This window comes from Geotrypetes seraphini, chromosome 13 (genome assembly GCF_902459505.1).
Source record: "Geotrypetes seraphini chromosome 13, aGeoSer1.1, whole genome shotgun sequence".
Classification (NCBI taxonomy): domain Eukaryota; kingdom Metazoa; phylum Chordata; class Amphibia; order Gymnophiona; family Dermophiidae; genus Geotrypetes; species Geotrypetes seraphini.
In genome coordinates, this window is record NC_047096.1 from 47,267,853 (window position 1) to 47,290,074 (window position 22,222).

Consider the following 22,222-nt stretch of genomic DNA (forward strand, 5'->3'; position numbering starts at 1 on the left):
GGAGAGTGGTGTCTCGGCGCCGTGGCGTTTCAGTTGATAGTGCAGGCTTGGGGGCAGCCCCTGATGGACCTGATGGCCACGAGTGGCAACGCCAAAGTACCCCGCTTCTTCAGTCGTCGCAGGGACGGTCTGGCCGAGGGTCTGGATGCTCTGGTCCAACCGTGGCCAACGGAGGGGCTGTTGTATGTGTTCCCTCCTTGGCCATTAGTGGGCAGAGTACTGCTTCGCATTGTTCGCCATCCGGGGCTGGTGGTTCTGGTGGCTCCGGATTGGCCTCGTCGTCCGTGGTATGCGGATCTGGTGAGACATCTGGTGGCGGATCCTCTTCCTCTGCCTCTCGTGTGCGATCTTCTGACGCAGGGTCCCATTCCCATGTTCGACCCGTCTCCCTTTTGTCTTACGGCTTGGCTCTTGAAAGGGGTCGCCTTAGTAAGAGGGGATATTCAGATAAGGTGATCTCTACACTTTTGGGGTCCCGGAGGCTTTCTACCTCTCGGGCTTATGTGCGGGTTTGGCGTCTTTTTGAGGAATGGTGCCGGGCGCGGGGAGTAGTCTCTTTTCGCGCTTCCCTGCCTAACATTCTAGAGTTCTTGCAGGATGGCCTGGATAGAGGCCTGGCTTGGTCTTCTCTCCGGGTTCAACTTGCGGCCCTGTCGGCTTTTCGGGGGTTGGTGACAGGTCAGCGTTTGTCGGCCATTCCTGATGTAATTCGCTTTCTTCGGGCGGCCAAGTTGCTCAGGCCTCCCCTACGGCCCTCGATTCCCTCTTGGGATCTCAATCTGGTTCTCTCGGTTTTGGTGCGCCCGCCTTTCGAGCCGTTGGATGGCTGTTCTTTGAAGGACCTTACTCTGAAGGCGGTCTTTTTGGTGGCCATTACTTCCGCTAGGCGTGTTTCTGAGCTACAGGCTTTCTCTTGTAGGGCTCCCTTCTTGGAATTTTCGAGGGAGCGGGTTGTTTTGCGGCCTGTTCCTTCTTTTCTGCCGAAAGTAGTTTCTCCTTTTCATGTCAATCAATCGGTGGTCCTCCCGGTCTTGGGTAGTCGGGAGGGCTCTTCTGAGCAACGGCAGCTGCGCAAGTTGGATGTCGGTCGGGTCCTCCGCTCTTATGTGCAGCGGACCCGGGAATTTCGGAACTCCGATCATCTCTTTGTCCTTCTGGCGGGTCCTCGTCGGGGGGCTGGCGCTTCTAAGGCTACTATTGCGCGCTGGATCAAGGAGACGATTGCTTCCGCTTATCTTCTGAGACAGAAGCCGGTTCCGGAGTTTCATTTGTTAGACATTATCGGGTAGATGTTCAGGCGCGTCGGGACACGGTGTTTGGTGAGCGTGTTCTGGTATCGGCCCTTCGGGGGTCCCGCCCGTGAGAGGGACTGCTTTGGTACGTCCCATTCGTAAAGATTAACCTCTACTGGTCTGGAGAGTGCTAAAGAAGGAGAAATTAGGTTCTTACCTGCTAATTTACTTTCTTTTAGCTTCTCCAGACCAGTAGAGGTCCCCACCCTGTCTGTTGTTGTTATTGGGGCTGTTTCGTGGGCAGTTTTTGTTTTTTTGCTGCGGGTTCTAGTATTTTTCTAGGGCCGGGGAGAATTAAAGAACAGCGGCTGTGGTTCGGCTGGCTTAGCTGGTGAGCTGTGGGGACATTTTCCTTCGGGTATTTCTCCTCTGCATTTTCCAACAGCATTTGGGTATGTTACTTGTTACTCCTGTTCGGAGTATTGTTTTTGTTTCTGTATTTCCAGTTCTGGGTTCTGCTTGGCTATTCGGCAGACTGAGGGAAATAGAGAAGGGAGTATAGTATATACTGTCCCACAGTTTTGTTTTCAGTCTCCACCTGCTGGTCATGATTGGATATATACCCATTCGTAAAGATTAACCTCTACTGGTCTGGAGAAGCTAAAAGAAAGTAAATTAGCAAGTAAGAACCTAATTTCTCCTTACCATCTGACCTGCTGTCTTACCAATGTAGGATTCATTTTCATTGAATGCCTTTTCCATGCTGCTAGCTATGTAGGCTTATTTGCAGCATAGTACATTTCAGGAATTTATGCTGTTATCTACTTGCTGAGTTTTAAGCTAAAATTTAGCAAAAATACAAGCTTGAAATAGAAAGTTGTACTGCCTGCTTGCTGTTTACATTTTCTGCATTGTCATGTTTTGCTCACTCTGTTTCTGCCTGTGGAAGGCGAAAGCTGGTCAAGAAGAGGGGAATTCTGTAAGTTGTGCCCCGAATTAGGCGCTGGGAAGATCAATGCTAAGTGCCAATTCATTAAAGGTCATTTAGTGCCAAGCAACCTTTATAGAAAGCTCTTAGGCCTGAATTCTTGAACCGCCGCTAATTTTCTAGGCGCTGGTAGGTACTCGTACCTCTGTTAAGAAAACCATCCAAATGGCATTTTTAACTGAGATTTGAGGTGCAATCTGGCAGCAGAATCACGCCTATGTAGGCACTTTAGGCACTGAATGCCAAAGTAGCCATGGACAACGCCGGAAATGTTTATTAAAAGTTTATTAAAAATTTGATAAACCACCTTATCAATTTATTTCAAGGTGGTTATACATTTTAAAATAGGGTAAAAACAGATAATACAAATTAACATAACTTTAACAAAATAAACATACACAATTAGACAAAAAAATAACATACTCAACTGGACAAACGGAGAACTACAATGATTAAAGAAAAGTTAGGTATAAAGGTATAAACAAAAAGGAGGGGTTAAAAACAAGTAAGTCCAATAAAAGCGGACTCATAAAAGATAAAAAAAAATTTTAAATCCTTAAAAGGACATTTATACTTGAAAGGCATCTTTGAAAAGGAATGTCTTAAGAAAAGATTTAAATTTCTCAAGATTAGTTATCTCTCTTAGAGCATTTGGTGCTGAATTCCAGAGGGTTGGAGCAACTACTGAAAAGATAGTGTTTCTTCTAGTGTTAATATGGTTCAAAGTTAGGATTGCTAATAAATTTTGCTCCGAGGAACGAAGAAAACGTGATGTGGTGTACGGTATCAAAATGTATTTTTTTTTTTGGTAAGTTGGGTTAAAAATTTTTTTTAATGTATTTATGTTCTTTTTTTTTTTTAATATTCTTTATTCATTTTTTTCATCTTTTAACAAGTGTAAAAATTATTAAACAATTAAAAATGAATACATCACAGTGTTCTCCCCAGAAATATTTTCCAGCCGGGTGGCATGAAAAAGTAGCCGGGTGGGGCGGGATGGGGAAATTTGGTGGTGGGGAAAATTAACCCCCTCTTTTACTAAGGTGCGCTAGCATTTTTAGCGCGCACAAACCCCTGCGCTACGTGGGAAAACTAGCGCCAACTCAATGCTGGCGTTAGCATCTAGCGTGCATGGCAATTCCTCCGCGCGCTAAGCGCACACTAAAACCACTATCGGAACTTAGTAAAAGGAGCCCTAAATGTATACTATTTTTATTAGTTAATTATTATTATTATTTTCCAATGCTCAATATGACTTCCTTTTTTAAGGTTTGACACTTGTACCAGAATATTTTTACTAAATTTAAGAAGTATTTGCCCTCTTTCAAATGGTATAGAGGTCTAAAAAAGGGAAAGGCATTAATGTTGTTATGTTCAATCATTATGTTCATTATGTTCAATCTAGCCATTTATTTCTGCATGAATTTAAACAACTAAAAAAAAAAGATAAATATAGCTCATCCAGTCATACAAGAAATGACTGTACAGCAGGGGTGCCCACACTTTTTGGGCTTGCGAGCTACTTTTAAAATGACCAAGTCAAAATGATCTACCAACAATAAAATTTTTAAAAAACCCACAAAGCACACTGTACTCAGAGAAAATGTTAATTATCATTTATATTCCGCGGGTTTTCAAAGAGGTCAAGACAGACGATTCTATGCAATGTCACCTCAGGAACAACTATACAAAAATAGACAAATATACCCCCTCCCTTTTTATTAAATTGTAATACTAGTTTTTAGAGCAGGGAGATGCACTGAATGCCCTGCGCTGCTCTCGATGCTCATAGGCTCCCTGCGCTAAAAACCGCTATTGCAGTTTAGTAAAAGGGGGCCATAGTGTAAAATATAGACAGCAGATATAAATTCTTAAAACAGACATATTTTGATCACTAAACTGAAAATAAAATCATTTTTCCTACCTTTTTGTCTGGTGATTTCATGAGTCTCTGTTTGCACTTCCTTCTTCTGACTATAAATCCAATATTTTTTTCTTTCTGCCCCTCCCCTTTTCTTTCTGTCTCTCTTTCTTTCTCTCACCCCCTGCCCCCCCCAAACCATCGCGCCAATTTCTCCACTTCCCTGATTCTTTCCCTACCCCCTAAGCCACCATGCCGATTTCTCCCTGCTTCCACGAGCCAGACCAGGAATGTACAAGCGCTGGACTCACAAGACTTCACCTCTGATGTCAATTCTTACGTCGGAGAGGAAGAGCCAGGCAGCGATTGGCTGGCCCAGAACTTCCTCTCTGACATCAGAATTGACGTCAGAGGTGAAGTCTTATGAGTTTGGCGCTTGTACGCACCTGGCCTGGCTCAGGGAGGCAGGAAGAAAAAGATTGCCAAGGCAACGCAATTGACTCACATTGCCTTTGTGATCTACTGGTCAATCGCGCTCGACCATTTGGGCACCCCTGCTGTTATGGTATGGTATCCTGTCCTGACCTGAGGAAAGGGGTTTAGTCCCCCAAAAACTGCCTTATTTCCATTTCCTATTTATAAACTTTAATCAATAGATACAATACTACTTGATTCTACGTAAAGCAACAAAAAAAATTTTTTCTACCTTTTGTCGTTTCTGCTTTAATCATCTTGTCTTCACTCTTCTTTCTAGCCAGCATCTGTCCACTCTGTCTTCCATGCAGCATCAGCCCCTTCCATCCACTGTCCACCCTCTCCCCGTTCCATATGGCATCTTCCCTCTTTTTATGCTCCTTCAATAAACTGTCTATCCTGTGCCCCTTCTCTTCTCCTTTGTACATGATTGATTTCAGCTCTGCCACCTCTCCATTTTTCTCTCTCTGTCAACACCCTGTCCCCTATGCTCTGGGAACTCTCTCTTCTCCTTTCTTTCCTTCGCACCCCACAGTCTGGTATCTTCCCTTCCCTGATTCTCTGGCATCTCACTTCTTTCCTTTTCTTCCATCTCTCCCTCTCCCTCCATGCTCTGACATCTTCTTCTTCCTTTCCCCCTTCCTTTTCCCTTGGTTTGGCATACTTTCCTCCTTCCCTCCAATCCCTGGCATCTCGTTTCATTCCCTCCCTCATCTTCTTTCTCCCTCCAGTTGGGTGCAGCAAGTCTCTCCCCCTCTGCTCCCTTTCCTCCTGTCACCCAAGGCCTAGCGTCATGAACTCCTTCAGGCAGCAGCATTCACAATTCGCTGCTGTTGCCAGCTTCGGGCCTTCTTCTCTGCCGGGTCCTGCCTTCATAGAAACAGAAGTAGGCAGGACCCGGCAGAGAGGAAGGCCTGAAGCTGGCAACAGCAGTGAATTGTAAATGCTGTGGCTAGCCGAAGAAGTTCATGATGCCAGGCTGAGTACCCGGGGCAGACTGCTACTCTCCCCCCCACAACCTTCCTATCTCTTCCTCCTCCCATCACGAGACTCTAAACAGCACTGCTCTACTCTAAGCAGGCTGCTTCAGGGATTTCTCCTGCCGTGATTCACTCTGGCACGTCACTGATGAGGGAAGGAGGGAGAGATAGGAGGGTCAGATCGGGTTGGGGGGGTGCCCAGGATGATGATGAGGCTGCTGCTGCCAGCGAATCCAGCAAGGGTGAGGCCCCAAAGCACAGCACTGGCGGGACCCCCCTGACCATTTCAGGTCCTAGGCCTGTGCCTACTGGGCCTATCCTTTAATCTGGCCCTGCCTCCCCTCCCCCCATATGCCCTGACATCTCTCTCTTCCATTCCATGGTATGGTATCTCCTTTCCCTCCCTCCCATGGTCTTTGCATCTCTTTCCTCCTTTTCCTGATCTTCCTTCTCCCTCCTTCCCTCTCTCTCCCCAATTGGGTGCAGCAGCATTTCTCTTCCCCTCCCCCCATTAGGTACAGCAGTATCATCAGCATTTCTCTTTCCTCCCCCCAATTTGGTACAGCAGAAGCAGCATTTCTCTTCACCCTCCCCCCTAATTGTGTGCAGCAGCATGACTCTTCCCCCTCCCCCTATTGGGTACAGCAGCAGCATCATCAGCATTTCTCTTAAACCCCCCCCCACAATTGGGTACAGCAGAAGCACCAGCATTTCTCTTCCCCCTCCCCCTCTAATTGGGTACAGCAGCATTTCTCCTCCCATTAACCCCCCCCCCCCCGCTGTCTCACACACCCGGCAGATTCGCTACAGACAAAGGCAAGTTGCAAGTTTCCCTTCATCGCTGACCTATCTCCCAAAGGTCAGCGACAGAGGGAAGCTTACAACTTGCTGCTCTTGCTTACTTCGGGCCTTTCTCGTTGCCGGGTCCTGCCTTCGCGGAAACAGAAAGTAGGCAGGATCTGGCAGCGAGAAAGGCCTGAAGTAAGCAAGAGCAAGTAAGCTTCCCTCCGTGGCAGGCCTATCTCCCGCATGCTCCGGTGCTGTAATGGTCCGGGCCGGCTTCTCTTCTCTACCCCCCCCCCCCCGACGTAACTTCCGGTTTTGGAGGGAAGCCGGGTTCGAGTCGCTTGCTGGGTTTTGTTTATTTTAAAGTCCGGCGGGAGTCTTTCGGCGGCTCTTCAGGCTGCGCGTTAAGCAGTGGTGGCAGCAGGATTCGGCAGATGACAGCCGGGCGGTAATCTAAATTTGCTGGGCGGAGCGCCCGGCTGAAAAGCGCTGGGGAGAACACTGCATCACTTGAATTACTATCAATTATAGCGTTGAATAAAATTTAATACCTACCCTCCCCTCCCTTCCAACTAGATTTCAATCAAAAATATCATATAAAGATTCATTCCCTTTTTTTTTTTTTAACTAAACATTTAATAAAATTCACCCCCCTCCCATCCCTTCATTCACAATTGTACTTATAGAGTAAGAATGGCATCTATTCATTACAATATTTAGTTAATGGCCCCCATATCTCTTTAAATTTATTATAACTCCCCTTTTGTATAGCTATTGTTCTCTCCATTTTATAAACGAGTTCCACCAGAAATTATAATTTAGTCTGTTCCAGTTTTTCCAATTAGTTGTGATCTGTTGTATGGTGACTCCTGTCATTATCAATAAAAGTTTATTGTTGTTTGATGATATTTGGCTCTTTGATCTCATTAATGTGCCAAAAAAAATTGTATCGTATGATAATGCTACGTGGTTTTCTAATAGACAATTAATTTGGGACCAAATTGATTTCCAAAAGATCATAATACAGGGACAATAAAATAATAAATGATCTAACGTCCCTGCTTCAAGATTACAATGCCAGCATCTATTAGACTTAGAGCTATCTAATTTCTGTAATCTAACTGGGGTCCAAAAAGCTTTATGTAATAAAAGTTTGTCTCATAGATGCAGACACTGTACATCTCATCCTCCAAGACCAAATTCGTGGCCATTGAGATACATCAATTTGATGTTTGATCTCAACGCTCCAAATGTCCCCAAGTCCATTTTTAGGTTTTTTATTTACATATCCGCTTATCAATTTGTACCACTGTGCAGCTTGGTGACCCAAGAAGTCCATCTGAAAGCATAAAAATTCTAAACTATATTGCGTATTAAGAATCTTCCAAAGTCATCTGGAAGCATTAGATGATAGCAGGTATACGAATTCTAGGTGATGTTATTTCAAATGGTAAACTGCTTGAATTTTCACAGTTCCAACATAAATTTGATATCAAAATTTTTTAATGAATTCTGGCTGTCCAGTGTTTCTTGTTTTAAAAGTCAATAATAGAGTTTTATAAATGACACGGTGATGGATTGGAATCCAGTGGGCTTTTATCAGAAGAGGAGTTACGTGGTCGAATTTGTTGGTGTTAGGTGGCCTAAAGCGCCTAAGTAGGTGTGATTCACGCAAAGATAGGCGCTGGAAATGCAGGCCCAGAAAACCCTGTCCTACATTTCCGATCCTATCTTTTGCTTCGGCGCAATTCTGAAACCGGCACTGATGTGCAATTGACACGCGATCGGCGGACACTTTTAAGGCAGTGTGGATTCCCATTCCCAACTTTGGGAATGAGGATTTAACACCTGCTGAAACCTGGTATAAATGGTGGCGCATAATCAATGGAAGTTGTATGAATAAATTGAGAACACCCCTGACCTGCCCATGTTCCTCCTCGGGCTACGTCCTCTTTTGAGTTGCATAAGAGAATGTAACTGGAAGTTACATCAAGGAGGGGCTTGTAGGCTAAAGGAAGGCCTTGGAGCAGGCCTCTGAAGATTTTTCATCATCGGCATGGCTGGCTCCTTCAGGTAAAACCATTATCACACTGAAAAATCTTCAGAGGCCTGCTCTGAGGTCTTCCTTCAGCTAATGAGTCCCTCCTTGATGTAACTTCTGGTTTCGCAAAACCGGAAGTTACATCAAGGATGGGCTCGTTGGCTAAAGGAAGGCCTTGGAGCATGCCTTGAAGATTTTTCAGTGTGGTGCAGTTGACTCATTCGGGTAAGGTAGGTGCAAGGGAAGCTGTGGAGTAGATGCTGAGCTGTGGGGAGAGGGGGTGTTGCCACGCTGACCATGGTGCAATATTTTTTTCTTGCGAGAGCAAGGTAGTTTACCAAACCTGCTGGGCAGTAGAAGGCCTTGTTCCTGATCCCACCATAAACTGGCCATATTTTTTCCCATTCCCTTGGATTAACCACGGTTCACCGCGGGAACCCTTCCCCATGTCATTCTCTATTGCTTGAGAGACAATTTAGGCTGCAATGTTACATAATAGCACATAGGCAGATCAGCACATAAGTCCTAATTAGTGCCAGTTAACATCATTAATGGATTAATGGCTCATTAACTAATTAATTTGTGCATAGATCTGGGATCCAGTCCAAAAATTGTTCGACCTTTATAGAATCTGTGAACAAAGATATTAAATTAGTCCAATAAAAATGTATCCCCATTTATTATTTTGATTTGTTTAACCTTTATTTCCATGCATTCTAATAGAGGACCTCCCTTTAAGCAGGGTATCAAATAATAAAGAAACTTGAACTACTAAAATAACAGTCACACTACTTTATCATATTGAAAAGTAGTAAAGGGGAAGCTGAAGATTAACTAGGACATGATTTTCCATGCAAGGCCTGCAAGCCAGTGGCCCCTGTTGCTTTCTTTGAGTGGGGTTCTAGCAGTCTAGCAGGAGGAGGAAAGCCAGCAATCTATCTAGGAGGCCTGAATGCTTTAAAAATGTTTTTAACATTCCAGGCCCTCCATTCTGCTAGCACCCTCATCTATTCCAGGTCCACCCCCACCCCAATGCTTATTCTAGTTTGCTCCTTCCTCTCCCCCCAGCCCTCCAGATATTTAAGCAGTAGCAGGAGCTTTCTCTCTGCACCCCACTGCTTCCTGATTTTCCCCCTGCTCAACTGCACTGTCTTCCTGGACTGCAGCAAACAATGGTGCCCCTATTATGTTGTGCCCCAGTGGCTTCCTGGTATTCCCACTCACGCCACTGCCGACTCTGTGCAGTCGAAGGAGCTGTGTCAGAATGCTTCTCCACTGTGTGACCCTGCTTCATCTACTTGCTCTTGCTGGCCATTCCTTCACACCTCTTTTTCTTTCCTGATCATCAAAGTCGGGATCCAGGTTACCTTTTCCCCTGGAACCCAGCACTGACCATGAAGTAAGTTTTAATCATCTGTTTACCAATTTTCTTTACGCTTCCAACAGGTTCCTTATGGTATTTTTCTTTAATTATTTGTTGTTGGGGGGGAGGGATTGTTTGGCACAAGGAGAAGTGAGTGAGAGAGAAGGAAGGGGGTCTTGTCCAAGGTAAGGGGATTTGAGAGAGAAACTGGTGGGGTATGATGTCCCTGGCGGATTCCTGTCTGACAATACTTTGTCATTGTTCCTTAGGCCACTTTGGTTCTAGAGTGGCCCCCTATTGAATGAAGACTCTTGCTCTAGGAAGTAGGCCTTATCTGCCATCAATTTCTTTGTTTCTGTACATCTTCTTACAGATAGCTGTTCGAGCATATTTATATTATGACCAGTAGAGGTTAGTCAAATGACCCCTGTGGCTTTGTGTAATGAGCAATACTCTTCCAAACAGGACTTGGCCACAAGGAGAAGTTTAAGAAATTTATAAGTGCATAAATTTTAGTAAAATGTTTAACTGAAACAGAGTCTGACTCTCTGCTGTAATCACTGCTCCTTGTCCTGAATAGATGCTGAATGAGGATCTGCTAAGAGGAAGGAAAACTCCACTGGAATATCTTACCTGCTAGCATTCAAACTTGGGAAAAGTTGCCTTTCAGTTAAACAATAGTGCCCAATTAAAGGGTGACTCATCCAGGAGATGTAGCTGACATTTTCACATGAATTATTATTCAAAATGTGGAAGGGATCACTTTCTCTTGGAGGATTAAAGAAGGCTCATATGGGAAAACACTTGATGGAGCTGGTCATTTTTGTATTTGTTTCTCACTAGTTTGCATTGTTCTCATTTTTCTCCCTTTACTGATAGCAATACTGTGTCTAGGAATAATTTTTTTTGTTTGGTTTTGGCTGCTAAGATAAACTAGAGTTTGGAGAGAATGACGTGAAGATGATGATGAGAAAGCATCGAGAGAAGCGGAAACGTCAACCTGTAAGTGATTTGGAAGCTCCTATGTTTTCTGGGACTCAATTGATATATATAGACTAAAAAAAAACCTTTGTGAGGTGGAAAGTCACTTATTTTTTTCTGTTTGTAGTGTCCCAGTAAGGTCGCCTCATTCCTTTTTCCAAAATTAAATTCTTATTTGGAAACTCAATTGGAATATATTGTCTGGGTATTAATGAAACCACGCAAACTTATTTAATATCACAGTGGCTTTCACATGAATGGAAACAGAGAAAGTGTCCTTGCAGATAAGGTGGCATTGGACAGCATTGGGAAATGGTTTGAACTGTTACAGTTGCCCATATTGCCTGCCGTGTGCTCTCTGTCATCCAAATTACTGCCTTTTCAGTATATTTTAATGAATAATTTTTTGGGGAGAGGGGGATAATTTTGTAATTGCTCACATTATTGAAATGTATGCATTTTGTCTATTTTTGTGTTTCACTTCAGCTTACTTCCTATGCTGTCTTTTAAAATTTTTTTAATGTGAGTTATGTTAACATTGTTTGTACCATAGAAAAATGTTATTCTTGTACAATCCCACTTTATTCCGGGACCAGTAGGTTATTTACCTTTTCCCACCAGGGATCTGTAGGAAGCCTCAAACATTTGAAGCTTTTACCCCCTCCTTCTCACACCTTACCACTGAGCTTGCTCCTCTGGACTCCATTTTAAATTAATTCCTACAGGCCATGCTGTAGGAGCTTATCTTTTCTGTTCGTGTTTCTTTTTGTGGGTTTTTTTCAGTAATTTCGGTACTTTTTGGTTGTGGTTTCGCCCTCGTGCTATGGAGGTTCCCTGTGGGGACATCCTTGCAGCGGGAGACTGCAGACTGTTGAAGAACATCTGCTTCTAGGGGGTTCCCTGTCAGCAGTAAACCCCCTGCACAGCCTGCACATCTGATCGATGCTCTGGGACTTTTCCCTCTGGAGCTAGCTCACCCCAGGTTTGTCCACTAGTGGGTGTAGCGCAGGCTGAGCGGTTCCATGGAGGCACGACCGGGATCGTAGCCAGACTATGTTCCTCTGCCAGACATCTGTGTGGCGTGTCCACAGGTGGCGAAGATCTCCGGCTGTGGTAGTCAGGTTGGTGGGGCAGTCAGAAGACTTGAGATCCAGATTTCTAGTTCCCTGAGGCTCAGGATCTCCCGGTATGCTGTGTTCAGCTTTGCCTGCAGCTTCTATCAGACAGCATATGTAACAGTGAGTAAGAGGCTGACTCCTGAATCAGCGATTTTGGGGGTCTTCAGAAGTGGTTTTTGGGTTGTTTCCCTGCATGCCCTACCCCTTCCCACCTCTAAAATCCCCAAATCACCGCCCTAACTGAGACTAGCACTACCTGCGTACGTTCTGGTTCAGGTAAAAACCTGGTCCTGGAATAAAGTGAAGATTTACAAGAAAGAAGATTAGCAAAGGTAAGAACCGTTGCTGTAGTTGTCAGTTGCTTATGTCAATATTTTTGCTGTACTTCACCTTGAGTGAATTTCTTCAAAAAGGCGGTAAATCCTAATAAAAAACCCAAATATGTTTCACTCTGTGGGATTTTCAGCATGTAAGTGTGCACATCAGGGCTGTGAAGTTTGTATACCAAATCTTCAACTCCGCCTCCTTTATTTTTGTACTGTTTCACTCTGAACCAGACTCCTACCGATATTAGGCTTTAAATTTTTTGTTCTAGATCTAATACCAGTATTTTAGATCTAGGACAAAAATATTCAGAGTGGGCCAAAAAGTAGGTTTACAGTATTCATTATTTCTTTTTATTGTACAGGTATTGAATAGATGTAATATATTACTGAACGATAATCAAGTAAAAGCAGAAAGATGCAACTGATAAAAAAAACTTCACACAAATGTTACTCGTGTTTGTGACACCTTTTAAAATAAAAAGAAATAATGAATAAATACTGTATACCTACTTTTGGTCCACATATATCTAAGTATAAAATGATACATTTATCATATATTATAAATGTAAGTTTTTATTTTGAAGCTGGAGTCTGAGTCAGTACATTTTTACTGATTCCAACTTCACACAAAGTTATTTCCAATTTTGATTCCACAGCCCTGCTGCACATATGTTCATTCTGAAAATTTTATTCCAAATAAAGATCCCATGTCAACCTATTTGTATACTCTTAATACTTTTCAAAATTCAACATAATGCTATTAGTTGCAAACCCTCCCCAACACCTGGAATGTCTTCCCCTAAAAGCAGCTACAATTGCACTTAAGTTCTTTAGACTGTTTTGGTGATAGGTGCTTAATGTTGCATTGGTAAGAGAAAAGATAGGAAAAATGATAAATTCTAGCAGCCTGATATCTGATGCCTGTGTGGCTCCATCCTCTGTATTTCAAGTTCAGACCCTGCTTTATTTTTAGTTGGATTGTTCTTCTCAAGCCTATCACTCTATCTATAGGACCATCCTGACTTAGTGACAGCGGATCTGACCCTGAATGACATCATGGCCCGAGTAAATACAGGCAGAAGGGGCTCTCTTGCAGGTTAGTACTTCATTTTCCTGCTACAATGGAAACATAATCCTTGATGATTACAAGAGGGGATCTTTCTTAAGTTAGAACTAGTTGGAGGAGGAAGGTAAAGCTGAATATCATCCTGAAGAAGGAGAAATATCGGCATAGAGATGCTGTTTTCTATGCACCATTTTCATAACAGCTTTGTTGACCTGCAGTGTGTCCAGCTTTAGTTTTTCTTCCCCAGTTGTGCTTGGTGAAGTGAAACACTGGCATGGCTTAAAGCAGGGCTTTTCAACCTGTGGTACACGTACCCTAGGTGGTATGCAGACCACCTGTTGGGGGTACGTGGGCTGCCGCTGCCCACCTGCTCCATTCAATTAACCCCCTCCCCGCTGCTGTCACCGTTCGCCACTCCATTTAATTACCCCCCTGCTGATGCTGCCGCTCGCCACTCCATTTAATTACTCCCATTGCTGCCACAACTCCAGGAAGGGCCAAGCACGTGCAGCGATTGCACGCCGCTGGCCCACAAGCCTTTTCCCCACGATGTCAATTCTGACATCAGAGAGAAGGTCTGGGCCAGCCAATCACTGCTTGGCTGGCCTGGACCTTCTCTCCAACGTCAGAATTGATGTTGGGGGAAGGCTTGTGGGCTGACGGTGTGCAATTGCTTGTGTTTGTTGTAAGTGATTTTCCTTGTTGAAGGAAGGATTTTCCTTGTTAAAGGAAGGAAGGAATGATTTTATTTTCAATTTAGTGATCAAATATTCAATTTAGCTGACTATATTTGTCTATTTTTTTATAGTTGTTACTGAGGTGACATTGCATATTTTAAAGTCATCTGCATTGACATCTTTGAAAACCCCAAAATATGGAAAAATTATTCTAGACTTAATTACACTTTCTGGTGGAATTCTTTGTGTCATATATATTACATTACATTATTGATTTCTATTCCGCCTCAACCTTGCAGTTCTGGGCGGATTACAAAAGAGACAACTGGACATTTCCAGGATAATTACAGAGAGAATTCTGGTCATTTCCAGGAGAAGTTACAAGAATAATGGAGCTGTATATTTCAAGAGCTATAAGATGCTGTACAAATAGGAAATAGTGCAGATCCAGTATATATACCGTTAGGGAAGCAGTTGACATGCTTGAGGTTAAAGAGAAGGGAACTGGTGAAGGGGGGAAGAGGGTGGAGTTGCGTTGAGGGGGGTCCGGTTGGGGTTAAGCCATCTGTATAAATTTTTTGAATAGGTGAGTTTTGATTTCTTTGCGAAAATATTTGCAGTCGTTTGTTGTTGGAGATAGTTTGGTCCAGTTTCGCTGCATGCGTCGCCAGCAGACTGTCAAATATCTTCTTGCGCTGGGTGCCTTTGAGTGGGGGGTAGGTAAAAGGGGTCTTAGTTCTTCTTTGCCTAGTGGTGGCGTTTTGGTACAGGCGGTTGTTTAGGTAATTGGGGGCTGTGCCATTTATTGCTTTGAATAATAGACAGTATAGTTTGAATTGAATTCGTGCTTGCATTGGCAACCAGTGTGAGTCCAGGTAGGCCGCGGTGACGTGGTCAAATTTTCTCAGTGAGTAGATTAATCTGAGTGCAGTGTTTTGGATTGTCTGTAGTTGTTTTATCATTGTTGCAGGGCAAGGCAGATAGAGTATACAAAATGGAAAGAACAATTGCCATGCAAAAAGGGAATTATAATAATTTTAAAAAGATTTGGAGGCCATTGATAAACTATTGTAATGATTAGACGCCTTTTTACACTGAAAGTATATTTATAATTAGGGGAAGGGAGGGCGGTTTTTAGTTGTATTAAAGATTTAATTAATAGTTATGAATGTAATATTTATATGATATTTTGACTACAATGTGGAAAGGGTGGGGGGTGGAGGAAATAAATTTATGTATGTAAGATGATAATATTAAGAATTTCAAGTGATATGTATAAGTTCAATTGAAATAATATTTGTGCACTTGATATAAGATGAAAAAATGAATAAAGAATTGAGGAAAAAAAAAAAAAAAGAACTCCCCCCCCCGAATATAAATAATTAACATTTTCTCTGTGTGCTTTGTGTTTTTTTTTAATTTTGTGGTTACCATTATGTGTGTATATGAAAAATGGATGGAAGAAATTGCATTACAGTTAATATTATTATTATGAGGGCAGAGTTTGGGCGGGGGTACTCGGTATTTGTTAGGCTTAGGGGGTACTTGGCTTGAAAAGGTTGAGAAACACTGGCTTAAAGTACTGTAACTAAGGTTTAGAGTAGTGTCTCGCAAACTTCCCGGTCAGCGGCACATTAAATCCAGTGCCCCAGCTGGAAGGCTCCCAGAAGTATGTGGAGGCCCATCTGTCCGTGACCCGTTTTGTTGGAGGGATCCGGGAAGTGCGGGGAGAGGAGGAGAGACGCCGGCCAGGGGGAGAGTCATCTGTGCTGGCTGACTTCCTTTAGTATGTGTCTCTCGCACGTCCTATAGGCAGTCAGCCGGCACAGATGACTCTCCTCCTCGCCAGTGTGTCCCGGCACAACTGAAATCTCAGGAGGCACACAGTTTGCGATACACTGGTATAGAGAAACAGTAAAATTATTTACAACAAACGGTAAAATCATTTACAACAAACGGAAAAAACTATATGATGGCCTCCTAGCCACACAAGCAGCAAAACTTGACAACCAAATTTCCAATCTACTAATTATGACCCCAGACTACAAAACCTTCAGAAAAGAAATAAAGACTCTACTTTTCAAGAAATTCATGCAAACGATTTAATACCACTTGCTCCTTCCCACTTCCCAATACCTTCCCAATTCGCCAAAGCAACCTCATCTACTCTTTATCTTCTCTAGAAATTACCAGATATCTTCCTGTAAAACGTTTTTTGTAATTTTTTTGTAATCCGCCTTGAAATCTCTGTTTGCTCCTTTTCTAAGATGGAACTATTTATCATGTTGGTCCTGTAACTAATATGTCATTATTATGCGGAACTGTAGATGTGAATTCATGGCAGCAGGTCCTTATATTACAATTTTTGAGATAAGTAGAATAAGTTTTTTAAAATAATAAGTTTTTTAAAATAATATTTCTTAGCGAAGTGACTTAGTATTTAAAACAAATTTGGGAGTAAATGGCAGTGGATTTGCACAGGCCGGCGAGTCACAGATAGAGTGGCCAGTGTGAAAAGAGTCACCACTGAGGCTTGAATGTTATATGCTGGGTTACCTTTTTTTTTTTTTTTTTTTTTTTTAAACATATGTTTATTAGCAGTGAAGCAGCACATACATTCAGGCGGCAACAATGCCATAATCTACAAGCAAATAACACAACGGATACAAAAACAGCTGGTAAATGCAAACCAAACCAGAGACAACAGGGATTCGAGAGGGATCCGTGAACAAGAAATACAAGGAAATTCCCCGCCATAGGGCAGTGCCAACTTCACCTATTTTTGGGTGCTTGGTGTGCATGGGTTTTGAGTCGGGCTTGGGGAATGTCTATTTGGGTTACCTTTTTGAATTACCTAGGCAGTTAAAATGTTGGGCTTGGTATGTAAATAGTAGATGTGTGGCATCTTTTGGCATTTCAGCTGCAATTCCTTAGTGCATCAAAAGACAGGACCACTTAATTATTTCTAGCTAAAAAGAATCACCTTCCAGTGTTACTGTGCTGAAACTTTTCAGATGTAGCAGATGCTGCTGCTGATGTAAAGTACTGTAAATTAGAGTCCAATTCTTGCCCTGCGTTTCACACTGAGTTCTTATGTTCAGCCTTAGTACCTTAATAGATATTTCTACAGTGTTCCTTGGAAAAGTCTATTGCCATGAATAAATTCTTTCTGTCTTTTAAAGCCTTGTTTGATCTCGCAGTCCTTAAGAAGAAGGTGAAGGATAAGGAGGACAAAAAGAGGAAGAAATTGAAGGTAATTAAGTCAGAGGTGGAAGATTTGCCGGATCATCTGACCAGTGTTGACGCACTTCCCTCCTCCTTATCACCGGAGCCGCAGACAGTCCCATTGCCAGTTGTGAAGGAAGAGTGAGTTTACTTTTACACACATTTAATGCAAATTTGAAGTCGCATTCCTCTGTTAGCATGACAACACGTCACTGAACACTTCCAATAAACAACGGAGCACTTAGCAATTTGGGTCTGTTGCCACTATAAATAGCATCTGTTGTGGTGGTGTTATTTTATTACAAAGATTCAAAAATATCACTCCAAAACAAAAGCACCACACAAGCCAAGAAAGCTAGCTTATTACTTAAGCGAAAGAAAAGCCTCAGACAAACAGAGAGGTATACCCACACTCTTCCACCAAAGCATCATAGGCAAAAATCTTTTGCAGAAGTTTAAAGTTAGCAGGTTGGAACAAAAAATAGCCGAGAATGATTAATTGTAAAACCACTGAACACAGACTCGGCTATTTTTTGCTCCCACCTGCTAACTTTAAACTTGTGCAAAAGTTTTTTGCCTATGATGCTTTGGTGGAAGAGTGTAGGTACACCTCTCTGTTTGTCTGAGGCTTTTCTTTCGCTTAAGTAATAAGCTAGCTTTCTTGGCTTGTGTGGTGCTTTTGTTTTGGAGTGATATTTTTTGAATCTTTGTACTATACCTCCCTCCATTCCTCCCTGTTTTTGTGATGTTATTTTATTTACATGTTTGTTCATTTTATTCACTTTTGATTTATTATTATTACAATTCTTGATATATAGCAATATGTCCACTATGTGGCGACTATGCAATTTACAACCAAGTAATTTTATCAAGTACTCAAGTGTGTTTTTCCTTATCTGTCTCGGCAGGCTCACAATCTAGCTATAGTACCTGGGGCAATGGAGGATTAAATGACTTGCCTAGGGTCACCCACAATCTCAGGTGCTGAGTCATCAGCTCTAACCATTAAGCCACTCCTCCACTCCATATATTTCATGCATTAATCAGCAGAATATAATAGCATAACTCATAAAACTTAAGGTACGAAAGCAAGAACAGCAAAAGCCTTTTTACAGCTTATAAATGACCTTTTCAGGATTCACTCAGTAAGAGCAAATTTGTTAAATCATGATAATGTATTTCCAGTAAAATTTATGAAACTTCATATAATTACTTACTAAACACAAAGATAAAGGTAAGGATTCCATATTTTTTCAAATAGGAAAAAGCTTGCTTTTGGGGGTACACTGTATAGTGGAACCTTGGTTTACGAGCATAATTTGTTCCAGAAGCTTGCTCGTAAACCAAAGTACTCGTATATCAAAGCGAGTTTCCCCATAGGAAGTAAGGGAAACTTGCTTGATGCGTTCCGACCCACCCACACACCCCGAGGCCACCGGAGCTGCTCCAAATTTCCACCCCCCTGCGATCCGGCATCCCCCCCCCGCTCGTGTCGCCCCCCCTGCCGCGATTTGGCATCCCCCATGCACCCACCCACCCAAACACATTGGCTTACCCCCATATGGCACCAGCACCAACGCACAGGACATGCTGGTGCCCGAAGATCTGCCGTCTTCCTTTTGTTGGGCCTTGAGCATCTGCGCATGCTCAAGGCTTTCTAGTCTCACTCTCTCCGAGATTCTCGGAGATCTCCAAGAATCTCGGAGAGAGTGAGACTAGAAGGCCTTGAGCATGCGCAGATGCTCAAGGCCCAGCAAAAGGAAGACGGCAGATCGGGCACCGGCATGTCCTATGCGTTGGTGCTGGTGCCGGTGCCATATGGGGGTAAGCCAATGTGTTTGGGTGGGTGGGTGGATGCGTGGGGATGCCAAATCGCAGCGGGGGGGATGGGGGATGCCGGATCACGGGGGGAGGATTCCAGATTGCAGGAGGGGGGCGCTCATAAATTGAGTCAAGCTCGGTTTCCGAGGCACCGATTTTGCGAATGTTTTGCTCATCTTGCAAAACACTCGCAAACTGGTGCGCTCGTAAACCGAGGTTTGACTCTAATTATATCTGCGAGAGAGCGGTCAACAAGGCCTGCAGTGAAGAAGTAGTTTCAGTGGAATGTGGTGGATCAACAGATCCATTAATTAGCATGGATTATGGAGTCTCACCCCCTCTTCTGAGAAAGTGTGCTAGCAGTTTATAGCATGGGGATCTGGGCTGAAGGGCCCGCGCTTCTCCTGACGCTCACAGGAACTCTATGAGTGTCAGGAGCAACGCGGGCCATTCAGCGTGGCTCCCCGCGCTAGAAACTGCTAGTGCAATTTCGTAGAAGAGGGGGGTCAGTGCCAGAAAAATGAAATGCAGCACTTCAAAGTTAATTCTACTCTCCACTAGTAGCCAGTATAACAATTATAAAATTAGGATGATATGATTGTAATGCTTCCTCGGTCTTAATCTACCAGCTGTGTTTTTTATCAACTGGTCAACACAGTTGCTTTTTGGGAGGGCCTTATACAAGCTTCTTACAATAATCAAGATGGTTCGCTCTTAAAATGTGCACCATAATGGCCATGTTATGCTTTGAATCATGTCTGTACCCCTAGCCTGCTTCCAACACACTATTTTTTACAAGTGGGATCAGAGGCGTGACTGGACAGAAATGTGGAATAATGGAGCAATATGACATCTACCGTATTTTCACGTAGATAACGCGCACCCATGTAAAACGCGCACACGGGTATAGTGCGCGGGAAACCGAAATATATGTACAGAAATTTTTGTATACCGCGCACACCCGTATACCGCGCATGCTGCCCGACTCTCCCGTCGCCGCACGACTCTCCTTTCGCCCGCCCCGACTCTCCTCTGGAGACCCCGACTCTCCTTTTGCCCGCCCCAACTCTCCTCTCCCCCTTGAAGTCCTGTCCCCACCCTGAAAGCCTGATGCCCCCCCCCCCGACGTCCGATTCACCCCCCTGCAGGACCACTCGCACCCCCACCCCGAAGGACCGCTCGCGCGCACCCCCACCCCGAAGGACTGCTCGCACGCACTCCCACCCGCACCCCCACCCTGAAGGACCGCTCGCACCCCCACAGCCTCCCTACCCCCCCCATCATGTAGAAGCTCCTACCGGAGTCCTCCTGCTTCCTCTTGGCGGTCCCTGCCCTTCTGTGAGCCCTGCACCTGCGCTGCTTCTTCCGGCGGTCCCGCCCTTTCTCTGACTTCAAGCCCTCTTGCCCCGCCGACTCCCCGACATGATCGGGGCAAGAGGGAGCTCAAGCCCTCTTGCCCCCCCGACTCCCCGACACGATCGGGGCAAAAGGGAGCCCAAGCCCTCTTGCCCCGCCGACTCCCCAACTCCCCGACAATATCGGGCCAGGAGGGAGCCCAAACCCTCCTGGCCACGGCGACCCCCTACCCCCACCCCGCACTACATTACGGGCAGGAGGGATCCCAGGCCCTCCCCCCAACGACCGCCCCCCCAAGAACCTCCGACCGTCCCCCCAGCCAACCCGCGACCCCCCTGGCACATGGGCCCAACCCGACCATGTGCCCAAGGCCCCGCCCCCAGGAGGGACCTAAGGCTCCCGGGCCTATTCTGATTGGCCCAGGCGCCTTAGGCCCCACCAGTAGGCGGAGCTTTGGGACGGATGGGCCAATCCGGCCTCATTCCGTCGTTGGCTGCCTGCCGGACAGGCGGGTTTGGCTCCCGTCTGTCCGGCCAACTACACAAAGGTACGGGGAAGGGGGGTGGGGGTCGGCCAGGGGGGTCGCGGGTCAGCTGGGGGGGCGGTCGGAGGTTCTTGAGGGGGGCGGTCGTTGGGGGGAGGGGGTTTGCGTCGAGGGCAGGAGGGCCTGGGATCCCTCCTGCCCATAACGTAGTGCGGGGTGGGGGTAGGGGGTCGCCGTGGCCAGGAGGGTTTGGGCTCCCTCCTGGCCCGATATTGTCGGGGAGTTGGCGGGGCAAGAGGGCTTGGGCTCCCTTTTGCCCCGATCGAGTCGGGGGGGGCAAGAGGGCTTGAGCTCCCTCTTGCCCCGATTGTGTCGGGGAGTTGGAAAGTCGGCGGGGCAAGAGGGCTTGACGTCAGAGAAAGGGCGGGACCGCCGGAAGAAGCAGCATAGGCGTAGGGCTCATAGAAGGGCCGGGACCGCCAAGAGGAAGCAGCAGGACTCCAGTAAGAGCTTCTACATGATGGGGGGGTGGGAGGCTGTGGGGGTGCAAGTGGTCCTTCAGGGTGGGGGTGCGGATGCGGGTGGGAGTGTGTGCGAGCGGTCCTTCGGGGTGGGGGGGTGCGGGTGCTGCGAGCAGTCCTTCGGGGTGGGGGTGCAAGCGGTCCTGCGGGGGGGTGAATCGGACGTCGGGGGGGTGAACTATGTAAAAAAAATTTTGTACAACGCGCTCACGCGTATAACGCGCAAGGTTATGCACGGTTTGTAAAAACTGTGTATAACGCGCGCGTTATATGCGTGAAAATACAGTATTGTGCAGGCATATGCTTGAATGATCACTAATTAATATGGATTTGGTAGATCAGCCTCTTAAGTTCTAGTGGGCATAATTCTTCTTTCTTACACCCACCAGAAGTTCAACAATAGTTTTATTTACTCAAATGTTTGTTTATTTATTTATAAAATTTCTAGACCGCTTAAACCTAAGCAGTTTCCATACAAAACATGCATAATATTTCACCAAACAATACGTTGCACATATTATTTCTTATAACATTTAAAATCTAAAAATATGAAGAAGGGTGGGAGAGAGGGGATTTCTATTTTTGTTTATGAGGATTTGATTAAGAATTTTAAGAGCTGTATTGAAATTATAATGGATATATTTATGTACACTTATTGTCTGTTTTAAAATGACTCAAGAAATTTAGTTACTTTAAGAAGGGTGGGAGGTGGGGAGGTGTATTTTGTTCTAGATGATATGATTAAGAATTTCAAGTGTTATATTGAAAGTTTAATGGATATTTTATTGTACACTTGTTTAAGATTTAAAATGAATAAAGAATTTAAAAAAAATAAAATAAAGTCTAAAAATATAATCAACATAAAATCAAACCAAAAATCCCTTCATGCCACACATGAACATAATTCTAAAAAAAGTGCAAG

The 22,222-nt window shown here is 44.5% G+C and overlaps 1 protein-coding gene across 3 annotated transcripts in view; it reads left to right on the top strand.

Annotated features, from left to right (window-relative positions):
* NFRKB (nuclear factor related to kappaB binding protein) overlaps positions 1–22,222 on the top strand; it is a 203,937-nt gene that overhangs the window by 35,667 nt on the left and 146,048 nt on the right. For 2 of the 3 annotated variants that reach the window (XM_033918440.1, XM_033918443.1), the window contains 3 exons: positions 10,654–10,727; positions 13,162–13,246; positions 17,076–17,259. In XM_033918440.1, coding sequence (XP_033774331.1) covers positions 10,654–10,727; positions 13,162–13,246; positions 17,076–17,259 — 343 coding nt within the window. The remainder of the gene's footprint in view (positions 1–10,653; positions 10,728–13,161; positions 13,247–17,075; positions 17,260–22,222) is intronic. The other variant, XM_033918442.1, reaches the window with a different exon arrangement.